Source organism: Solea senegalensis, linkage group LG1 (genome assembly GCF_019176455.1).
Source record: "Solea senegalensis isolate Sse05_10M linkage group LG1, IFAPA_SoseM_1, whole genome shotgun sequence".
In the NCBI taxonomy this organism is placed as follows: domain Eukaryota; kingdom Metazoa; phylum Chordata; class Actinopteri; order Pleuronectiformes; family Soleidae; genus Solea; species Solea senegalensis.
The window spans coordinates 22124361-22136094 of record NC_058021.1 but is presented as its reverse complement, the minus strand read 5'-3'; the positions used below and the strand labels follow the sequence as shown (position 1 = coordinate 22136094).

Genomic DNA, 11734 nt, shown 5'->3' with positions numbered 1-11734 from the left:
CAGGATCTGTCAAAGTATATCACTTGTTTCTGTGCTGATTCCCAACATCCTGTCAAGTTTCCCGCTTGTGTCAGTTGCTTTCCCCGCCCTAATTACTTACACTTGTGTCTCACTGTCTTTCTTGCCCTCACTCTATATGTTGAGCCCCAGAAGTCACGTGACTTCAGGCGATCACACCGATACCATGGCAGGCAAAGATGCAGCTGGTTTTCCACCTGTCAGAGATCGACCGATGCATCATAAAACTTGACAGCCTGAATATATCTGATCCTTGTAATGCTCCCGACATTTTGAAACAGCCAGAGAAGACATTATTCCAGATCTGCAGAATCCTGACATCGTCAACTTTAACATTAACCTTCCTTCATCTTACGCTAGAGAGTCACTGAGAGTTTACAAGAGCCTGGATAAATGGACCGTAATGTGATTAAAGATGGCATTATTGTCACCAGAAAGGGTAAGTGTCAAGTTAGCATAATGTAGCATAACAGCACGAGTAATGGGGAGTATTATGTAAATAATTGCTGCTATCCTATGACATTAAATCTGGTCTGTTAATCCCTCACACTACCGGATTACGTCTAGTCTGAGTCCATGATTTACCAAGAGTTCACCACGAAGTTCTCATCACTGAACACATTCAGCGATTTACCTCCGATCAGGTAAAAATGCCTGCCTGTTAGCCTGTTAATGTGTTAGCCAGGACTTTTGGTGAGCAAAAGACCAGCATTGTAGCTTTCCAGAGGGCAGTACCTTGATGACGTGACGTCGGCTACCAGAGCTCCCTTGTTTACGTTTGATGTATATAAGTCGGCTACACAGTGTCCAAAGCCTGGAAAATGTCAGTAAAGTTTACTTGTGTAATATTGTTTGCAATGTGTGTTCTACTTTGTCTTGCTGGTTTGTCCGTCTAAATAATGGTGTTTTGTGGGCTGAGGGCACACTCTCTATGCATGACGTATATCATGTTACTAAACAGGGTTTTCATTATGCGGTAGCTGTTGTTGTCTTTCTGTTTTCATACCCTCCATGACTGATTATAAGAAAGAGTTATGATGGGAAAGATGAATTCAGACCAGAGAGAGAGAGGGAAAGGGAGAGAGAGAGAGAGAAAGAGAGAGAGAGATAAATGTCATGAAAATGAAAGTGTTCCCATCCTTGACCTATGATGAAGGGCTGAGCCATGTTGTACATGCTGGAGTGCAACGGATACAGTAGCTGTTTGGCCCAAATAAGCAGCATCAATGGTGATGAAGAGGCCGCACACTCGACACTGACAGTAAACAAAGTGTGTCGGTGCATGTGATCTCGGCTAGGAAGCAGCACATGTGCAGTGAAACTGGTTATTGTTGCAAAGCACATCTGGAGTGACTGGTAACCAAAGCTTTGACGTAAATGCAGTGCAGTGATAGCCAGACGCGTGGGCCTCTGACCCCAGCTGGGCTGTGACGCTACTGCAGATGGCTTTGAGAGGACATGAACAACACATTTTAAAAATTGGTTTTAATTTTAAGATTCAAATAACTGAATAAGCAAAAGATACTGAATGAAGCCATTGGATTTAAATTATTATTGCTGTTTCTCTTTTATTACCTTTTTTATATACAGTTTGAGGACCCAGTTAGGCTGCATAATTTTTAGGTTTGGGGAAAGGCTGCCTTAGAGTATGTGATCGCTGAAGGCAGTGAAGTTTTTGTATTGCAATGAGCAAAAGCAGCTCGTTTAGCAATGTATCTCTTACATGTCTGGTCTGAACTCTGCTAAAGCTGGCACTGCACACACTGGTGCCCTGTGTGAGTCACCTGCCAAGTTTGAGACCTGTCAAGTGAACTGTTGGACAGTTACACAGTTCTCAGATGGACAGGCAGACAGATGTTCAAGATATGTGCTCTCACCATTTGATGCCACCATTTCTTACACACTGGACCTTTAAAGATACAATGGCAAAGTGTGAATGTGAACACTTTTTATCCCGCCAACTGGTTTTCTCCAGGTTCTCTGGTTTCCTACCACATGTCCGCAAACATGCAATGGTTATTTGGACAATCCAAATTGCCAGTAAGTGTGAGTGATTGGTTGTCTGTCTGTCTCTACATGTCGGGCCTACGATGGACTAGCATCTTACCCCACCTTTCACCCTGTGTCAGCTGGGATTGGCGTCACCAGCCCTGCAACCCTCATGTGGAGGATAAAGTGGTGGACATTGGATGGATGGATGGATCCTGCCAACCTCTACTTGATACTGGGCCACAGATTGATGAATGAAAAAAATGCAATACAGTCATTCAGATGTCTCAGTTTATTCACCTCCATTCTATTGTTGCAGAGGCAATGTCAAACAAAAAACCTTGACCAAAAACACCCAAATAAGTGAGACAACATGTGTCTTTGATGAATCATCCCTAGTGACTTGACTGTGACATGACATTGAGTCAGTTCTCTGCAATGGTGGAGCAGATCACTCTGCTTTATAGTTTGATAGCTGGAGGCAGGTACAGGACAGAGGGCATGTGGCTGCCACCCTCTGACACACAGATGGCAGGAGTAATTGTCAGAGCACAGGCCTGCAGCACACACACACACACACACACACAAAACACAGTTTTTTTCCAGTATATTGCTGTGTTTCTATCATGGTATGGTTCAGTTTGGTACAGTACAGTACGGTTTGGAATAGTATAGCCCTTTACTTGGTCGTGAAAACCATAAAGACATGTGCAATAAAACCCTGGGCAATAAAGGGTAACTGTAGGTGTGTGTACCTATGTATATGTATATGTATATATATGTATATATATATGTGTTGTGTGTGTATGTATGTATGTATGCATACATATATATAGCATAGGTCATTTTTATTTTTATTTATTATTTTATTTCATTTTATTCTATATTTTATGGTGTTCGGTACCTGGGGTGTTTCTCTTTCCAGTCTCCTATAAAGTGTGACTCTAATTTTAACAGTGCTGTGTGTGGATGTTGGAGCTGTTAATTTCCCCCGAGGGAACCTCCCAAAGGGATTAATAAAGTCGTCTGTCTGTCTGTAAAGTTGTCTGTCTGTCTGTCTGTCTGTCTGTGTAGCCTCAGTTAAGATGACTAGCTCAAACCCTGACTGGACCATACCATTTTACTCTGGTACCCCAAGGGTAGGGTGCCAAAAATGGAACTGGTTTTGGGCTGGTTGTTTTGGTACATTCCTAATAGATGTGCCAGAAAATACATACCCTTCTGTACCAAACGGAACCGTTCCACACTGTAGAAACAGAGAAGATTATTATGCAGAGTTTAAGTGGTCATTTGTAAGTATTTGAAGGTCCAGGTTACAGGGTTTATTTGCAAAAGTTGAATGTGCTACCTCTGAGTATGTTTGTGTAAGTGTATAACTGCATTTAAATTAAAAATAAATTGGTTTTCGCAGTGAGTCTTGTGGTTAAGGGATTTTCATCAGCAGTAAATTAAACTGGCTGAACAGCACTGAGTCTCAGACTGTTCTAACAGTTTGAAACAATGCCTGATTTATCAGGTTGATGGTTCAGCGTTACAGCAATTAGCTCACTCACTGCAAACTTGTCTCTGTCAGAATTGTGGTGCTGTTTAAAAAACGGCTTGTACGGATGTCACATCCATTTGTCGTATTCAGTTTAGCTGCACGTTTCCCGCTGTGTTGGACCTTTCGTCACTGTGAACATGACCCACACACACAGCAAACTGGTCTTGTCAGTTGCCATGATGCTTGTCAGCAGTGTCACATAACAGCCAGGGGTGTTACCTATGGGACCCTATGGTGGCGGTTACACAAACAGAAAGAAGTAAAGCCTAGTAAGGATCTACTTCAAAACTCGCATCACATGCTTTGACTTGGTTTCTCCCTCCCGGTCGTTGTAGAAACACGATGACACAAGATGGCCCTTGGCTAAAGTACAAGTCTTATTCTAAGCACAAAATTTTAAATAAACATTTTTATTTTAAATTGAAATACAACCATGCTTATGGGTGGAATATTCTTTATTGTAGATTATTTTAATCGTTGTGCTTTAGCTGATGTGTCTCTTTTACCTTTCTTTCTTTTCTTTTTACCTTTTTTTGACATAAGCGCACTTTAAAAGTCTAATTTTAGTCAGACTAAGAGGACTGTGTAAAATTTAACCATTCTTCGTTGGACTAACATACCTAGATAATTCGATGATTAACAGTTTGATTACTCCTGCATGTATGTGCCCAAAACAGATGCCGGATAAACTGCAGGACCGCGGATCAAGATTAACATGTACAGCAGGTACGAAAACATACAAAAGTTAATTAAAACTGATCCAATAGCACTAGCTTATAGAGAGATACAGCGCCACCTATGGAGGTGGAGTCAGGCGTACATGGTCAATAAATCTAAATTTCACCTCTGCATGTATACTCGGGCGTGGCAAGTTGTCCGATTGCCTAGATTTTTGACCACATCGTCACTGCAGTTTCCTGTACCTGACAGATTATCGAATTCCAAGGGGATTGTGACAAAATTGTCGAAGTTGTGAAATAAAGAGTTTAGCCTTAGGCTCCCGCTGTGAGAGCGGAGCTTCAGACAATCTCCCGTCTTGTTTTAACACCTCTGATAACAACTGGTGTTTGTTTTGTTGAACCTGACTGTGATTTGTCAGGTTGTATGTTCACATGAACCGAGTGTAGCATCAGCCATCAGGATTTCCCTTTTTCTAACGTGCTGTAATCATCATATACACACATGACACAACTTCATGTTCTGCAACAACATGAAGGTTCACTTGCTTGTCATATTTTCCCAATTATTCTTTGTGCTCTGAATCAAATTTTTTTGATTTGGTTCTAGGCTTCAACCTTTTTTTAATAAGAATTTTTCTGAAACAGCTATGGAGAAATTTACCTCTGGAAACACAGATGTTCTTAAAGTGGGTGATCACCGCTGTGCTAATATTCCATTACAACGTAAGATATGGTGAAGAAAAACCCCCGCCACCTTTTAGATTACTCATTAAACACACACATATGCACACACACACACACACACACTCTTGTACAGCATTCTTATTAGGGACACTCATAACCTTAACCATCACAACTAAATGGTTAACTATAACCCTTAACCTAACCTTAACCTACATGTCCTAATCCTCAGAGCCCTTTAAGGTGTGACAGAAAGTGAGGACCAGCATAATTGTCCTCAATTTCACAAAATGTCCTTGCCTCGCATGGTTTATGAGTTTCTGGTCCTCACAAAGATGTATGTACACAAACACACACACACACACACACACACAAACACACCATAAATTACCTTTAAAGGACGAATTAATGGAGTAAATATGTGATGTAAGATGCAACTTATCTACAAATGACAGTGGAAACATTTGATAGATTTACAGTGCAAAACCTGTGTGCGCACACACGTACACACACACACACTAGTTTCCTTTGCCCCAGGTATGGAAAAGTAAATTGTGACCTGTGGCTTTCTAATAGCTCTCTTTATGACTTCTACGGAGGAACAAACGTTCTCAGCGGGAAGTTAATTACTTGTTACAGTCAGGGTCTAATAAAAAGACAGGCCGATATGGTGTGACACCTGAAGCCATTATCCTCCCCCCCACCCCACACACACACACAGTAAATGAGAACACACATATGCTCTGCATGAGTGCGTAAATGAAAATGCTGTGTGTTAAGTCACTGTCCAGGAGGGCTCTGTCACCTCTGTAATAACACTGTCCTCGGGGTGTCAACTGACTTAATTAAAAAAGTACACACATACACACATGCTTATGTACACACACTCATGTGTGCGCACACACACACACACACACACACACACATTGTTAGCACATTTAATTAGATTCACCTACATTTGCACAGAAACGCATATTCGGGGCCGGTGAATGTCATTCTCCCTACAATGCTGCGATAACGGCTCTTCAAAGCTGTGCTACTGTCAGTGAGGACAGTAAGAGAGGAAGTGCGCACATTTTATTTGACAACATCGTCATCGGGGGCCTCATTCACCAAAGTTTATTCAGAAAGTTTCCAAGGAAACGACACAAAATTATTGAATTATATTGAACTACTGCAGCTAATTCAGCTAAACATTTTTACTTTTACATGGTATTACAGGTGCATGGCTACAGGATCACGCAGCTCTCGCAGCAGTTTGAAATTTACCTGAAGTTGAAGCTAAAACCCAGGCTTATTTATGTGGCTCTTTGTCTGCCTTTTAAATAAATAAGATTGTGTCCCGCCGCCTTTAACAATGGCACCATTCTTACTTGCTGTGTAAATTCTGATTTGCCTTAGGCTTTTCAGAGATTCTGTAGAGTCTGTAGCCAAGTCAATAAAATTGACCACTAATCTGCGACAACGATTGTGGTGATATCACTGTTTATATTCGTGCGAGGTATCATTGGGAATAGGAATATAGTGGACTCTTGACCAACACATCAGACATCATGGTGTACATTTTAATTGGAGGTAATTGGTTTCTCAGGTATGACTGTCTTTCTAAACTCCGCCCTCGCCGCAGCCGCGGGCAGCTGCCGCTGATGCATGAAGCCACTTGGAGTTCATCTCCAACACATGTATCAATAATTACATCTCTGCTCATTAGATGTGAGTCAGGACAGTGTGACAGTGAAACCAGCACGCACCCCGAACCGTCGTTAATTTGATCATTCACACCTGTTTTTTTCCCCGGTGTGACCTTACAGAGTGTACAACCACAGAGCTCTCACTCATCAACCTGTAGTACATGTTTATTATTGTACCCATGGCAACAACACTCCTCCTAACCTCAGAACATTCTAAATTCCTCAGCGTGTGAGAGCTGTAATCTGCGGCTTTTGTTTTCCGTCATTAAACTAATACAAACATTGAGAGAGTTTTGCCCTAGTGTCTGATCCAGTTTTCAAGGCGAAGACAATCATGTTTTACAATAAAAGCCTACAGTAATGTCTCTGCTTCAGAGGCTGTGACATAAAGGCTTGATGGATGTGCATCATGTCAGTCTTCACCTCAGGCTAACAGTGAGATCCCTCTCCTCGTTCTCCTCCTCGTCTCTCTTCCCCGTAGCTAAGGTCAGGAGGAACATAAGCGAAGTCTATGTCTCAATCCAAACATTGTCACTCCCTTTACTCTGGTTGTCTGGGCAACACACCACAAAGTTCTTGTTGGTTCACACTGATGGGAATAAGGAACCTTAATTAGTTATCCATCAGGTTCAGGGACTTTATGGTGAAAGTGCAGAAGGTAAAACAGTGACAGGACTGAGGAGACTCTGAGTAGTAATGTAGTTTGTTTGTTTTTCCAGGGATATTTGTTATAGCAAGCAACCAAACTGTATTCATAAATGAATGATGGTCAGGAGGAAATATGGCCAAACAAAAACCTAGAACTGACGCAGTGTAAAGATCTGATTAACAAGATCATTGGAGAACCCAGTTAGCCAAGTTTTTAAAACATTACTGAAGAAATATGAATATTATATGAGGTGGCAGAGCTGAAGATGCTGAGATCTGTGTTGGGAGTGACCAGGATGGACAGACAGAAATGACAGAAATGAACATATTACTCTAAAAGGACAGCTCAGGTTGAAACGGTTTGGAGATGAGTCAAGGTTGAGATGGTTTGGTCACATGCAGACGAGGAACAGTGATTATAATGGACAAAGGATGAAGGACATGCCCGGGGCAGGAAATCATGAACCATGTTTTCTCTTAGTTTTTCGTTTCATCCTTATTACTTGTTCTTTAGTCGAGTTTTACATGAAACTATTATTATTATTTTTTAAATATGTCTATATTTGATGTGTTTGTGGAGCACAGGAAGAGCAGCTGAGACCTCAGTGGCAGCTAATCGGGATCTGAGTAATAAAGAAAGAATGACTGAATGAATGAATAAAATGAACTTGTTATCCTTTATTGATCACTTTTTTAAACAGACAAAGTCACACTGGGAACAAAGCACTGGGGACATCTGGTGGACAGAATGAGAATTGCAGGTCAGGGAGTGAAGCTTGAGACTATAGGGTTCAGAAGAACTGAGCAAATAATATCGCAAGAGAATATCTAAGGTTGAGGGAGTCCGGCAGTTACATCACTGATGTCCACGCTCACCTGACTCCCACAGGTCTGAGGAAACAAAGCAGGGAAGCTCAATCAGCTAAATGGAATGCTACCACTTTACAAACCCTGGTGTTTTAGCCGCACTTGTCTTCAGACGACAGAGGAGATTTTATTTCCTCTGTTCCCACGGTGCTGAATAGTGCTTTACCTATTCACAATCAAATCTCATTAGTGAAGATGTCTCCTCTCTTCCAGCTGAGCTGTAATAAGACTCTCAAGAATCGATCTGACTCCGGGGGAAAAACCTTATTACAGCCGAGGAGACGAGATAAAGTGACACCTTTGTTTCATTATTCTGTAGAGAGCAACTTTAATGTCAATTCAAATCTACACATTAATATAGATTCGATGTCATTTCTGTGCACCAGTTCAAGTGTCAGGGTCCATTTTTTACTTGCTATACTAGAGATTTGTCTTTAGTATTTCGTACATATTTTACAGGAACTCCAATTAAAAACATATTTATTCATTGACATTTAATGACCTTTCACAGCCCACCTGCAGCACAGTTGTTATTTATATTTCTAGCAACTTTTACTTTTACTCCATTAACTATCTTTGTTACTACCAAATAAAATCAGAAGAAGAAGAAGAAGAGTTGGTATTATGGTCTGCATTTATATAGCGCTTTTCTGGTCTTGATGAGCTGCTTTACGTGGCAGTATTCACCCATTGACATGCTGCAATATGGGGTTAAATGTTTACTCAAGGGCACATATAGACCAGCAGAGCCAGGAATTGAACCCACAAGACAACTTGCCCTACCACTGGGCCATCATGGCTCCATCCTAAATCACTTTTGATACTTAAGTACAGTAAATGTCACATACTTTAATACTTTTACTTAAGTAATTTTTTTTTTTTTTTAAAAGTGACTTCAACTTCTGGTAAGATACTTGTACTTTTATACAAGACTGATGAGCAGTAACATGCATCTCCAGAGGCTGCAGCTCGGCTCAGCTTCAGTTCAGAGCAAAGCTGCTGATTGACAGCTGTCACACGAAGAACACAGTGTATTTCCACTCAATTGTCCACAAATGCTGTAATTACAGCAGTCGCTCTGTTGCAGCTGCAGATGCTCTGCACGGTGTATTCACAGCACACACACACAGGAGAGGAACAATGTCGTCCACGGCCCGTGTCCTGCCTCGCTGCACGTGAGAGACCATTCTCTATTTGTTCACCTCATGTTCGCTTACACGCTCTTTGTTTGGTGACTGACCAATTTGAAGCCTCTCTTCACGTGTACACAGCCACAGTCAGTCAGCTGGAAAGCCTCAATACAATTGTTCAAAGAATGAACAATGTGCTGTTTTATTTCAAATGATTTATGTGTTCTCCTTTACAAGCCCATTTCCACACCTTCTTTCTCTCCTCCAACTAACTTTCAGGCCTGCAACTAACAATTATTTTCACAAATATTTTTTGTGAAATGGTGATGTTATTAAACATTTTGTTTTCTACAAACCAAAATGATTTTAGGGTTAATTTTTTCTTTGTTATATGCAGCAGTGAAACCAGGAAACATTATTGTCATTTAAGAAGCTGAAAAATCTGAAAACACTTCATCAAAAAAGTCGATTAATTTATTAACCCTTAAGAGTTTCTTAAAAAACATACTAATTTGTTGCCACCTTCCCAAAAATCGATGTAAAAACAATATATTAATATTTTTTTCCACTTTAAATTAATCAGTCTTAAAACGACTTCAGCCTGATACATACATATCAAATATTGATCATATTTAAATCAGCTGGTTGCTTTTTTCGTTAAAAAGTACAATCATTTCCATAAAATATTTGAAACGTAATTATTATAAGGCCCTGAGATGGATCAATGTTTGGCAGAAACATTGATATGATGCATTTTTAAAAACATTTTTCCAGTGTCCGATTTTCTAAAACAAACGCAGAAAAATGCCACCTTCCCAAGAACGTCTGTAAAACTTTTATATTTGTTGAATAATACTACTTTTTTTCAAAGGTGTGGAAATGGAAATTCATCCTCTCTCCTCACCATAGAGTTGTCCTGGTGTACTTAGAAGTTCATAGTTCGAAGTTAGAAGGCTTGTTGCTGCCATCTGGTGTTGCAGTTAGAAAAAACTAAATGTTACAGGTTAATACGTTGTATAATTAATCAAGTGCCTGCTTGGTCTGCGTCAGTGTTTCCCAAACTTATAATAAATAATGAAAAACCATAATTAACCTTTTTTAACGATTGTTATATGGAGAAAAGAAAAAAACAGAAAATATTCACATCTAAGAAGCTGGAAAATCTGAAAAATTGTTTTTAACAGTTTGAAAACTCCCCACACTCAAATGATCAAAATAGTCGGTGACAATTTTAGCGTTTATTTATCGATTACTATCGGATAAATTGTTGTAGCAATGCTATCAATCATTCATTTTAATTATTTATTTGTTGTGAACATAAAGCTATTTGACTGCAATAGATGTGACAAATGAAACAAACAATATACATATTTTACTAAACACATATTCCAATAAAAGAGTATTCATTGTGTTCACTGCTTTGTTGTTCTTTGTCTGACTATTGTAAACTGCTGTAAACACAGCGCCGCCACTCCCGCAACTACACGAGAGGATTGTGGGTAGTGTAGTACTTGAAGGTATCGTGAATAAAAAACTGCGTTTTCTGAGAATTTAGTCCGAAGTCACGGCCTCTATGGGGAAAATATAACATCGTATTACACTATGTAGTTTGTGGTGCGTCTATCATTGATTATTACGATATAATGACTGATATTTAACCCCCATGACTTCCGGGACTCGTCGCCGCTTTGTGACGTAGCTGTCAGGTGACGTTGCAGTTGAGGCGGAGCTCCTAATCCAAACATCGAGCCATCAACTACATCCTCAGCGATATTCTGTCAACGGATTTCTTCTGACTGGCACATTTTTAACTCGGTTTACGCCATGGCTGCGCAGAAGATAAACGAAGCTCACGAGCACATGGCTAAAGCGGAGAAATGGTGAGTCAATCTCTGACTAAAACCGGTTTGTTTTCACGGCTGACGTTAGCTAGCTGTCAGGCCACTGTAGCATTTTATACGACATATTTACACAGAGCACTAGCTCCAGTTTAATCATGTGTAATAAACGTGTCATGTCTCCTGCTTCTGTGGGTTTTTTTTGTAATGTCTATGTGTTTGCAGCTTAAAGACAAGCTTCACTAAGTGGAAGCCCGATTTCGACAGTGCAGCATCAGAATACGCCAAAGCAGGTAAATCCCCTCAAATCCAGTGCTGTAATCAAGATTACAATAAGACAAAAAAATAAAATAAATAAGATTAAGACAAGACTGGGGCCACACAGTGGACCAGAACAAGATCTGATCAGAAACCAAGTCGGGACCATGATTTCTGGGACTAAGATAAGCAAGGAGTGATTTAAGAGCAGAACAAGACCAAAACTGAGTCATCACCATGTACACATACACAGTCATCTTAACACCTTGTTCGCACCAGGTTGGACCCCTTTGCCTTAAGAACTCATTTTTCAGATATAGATGCATCAATGTGCCGGAAACATTCCTTGGAGATTTTGTCGTTGCTCTAATGAACTGTGGAAGCCATTTAA

General features: G+C 40.3%; 1 protein-coding gene across 1 annotated transcript in view; it reads left to right on the top strand.

Annotated features, from left to right (window-relative positions):
• Nucleotides 1-10951: 10951 nt before the first annotated feature.
• Nucleotides 10952-11734, top strand: part of napgb (N-ethylmaleimide-sensitive factor attachment protein, gamma b) — a 4779-nt gene continuing 3996 nt past the window's right edge. Inside the window, exons 1-2 of the mRNA XM_044023097.1 lie at nucleotides 10952-11127; nucleotides 11311-11378. Coding sequence (XP_043879032.1) covers nucleotides 11072-11127; nucleotides 11311-11378 — 124 coding nt within the window. The 5' untranslated portion in view covers nucleotides 10952-11071. The remainder of the gene's footprint in view (nucleotides 11128-11310; nucleotides 11379-11734) is intronic.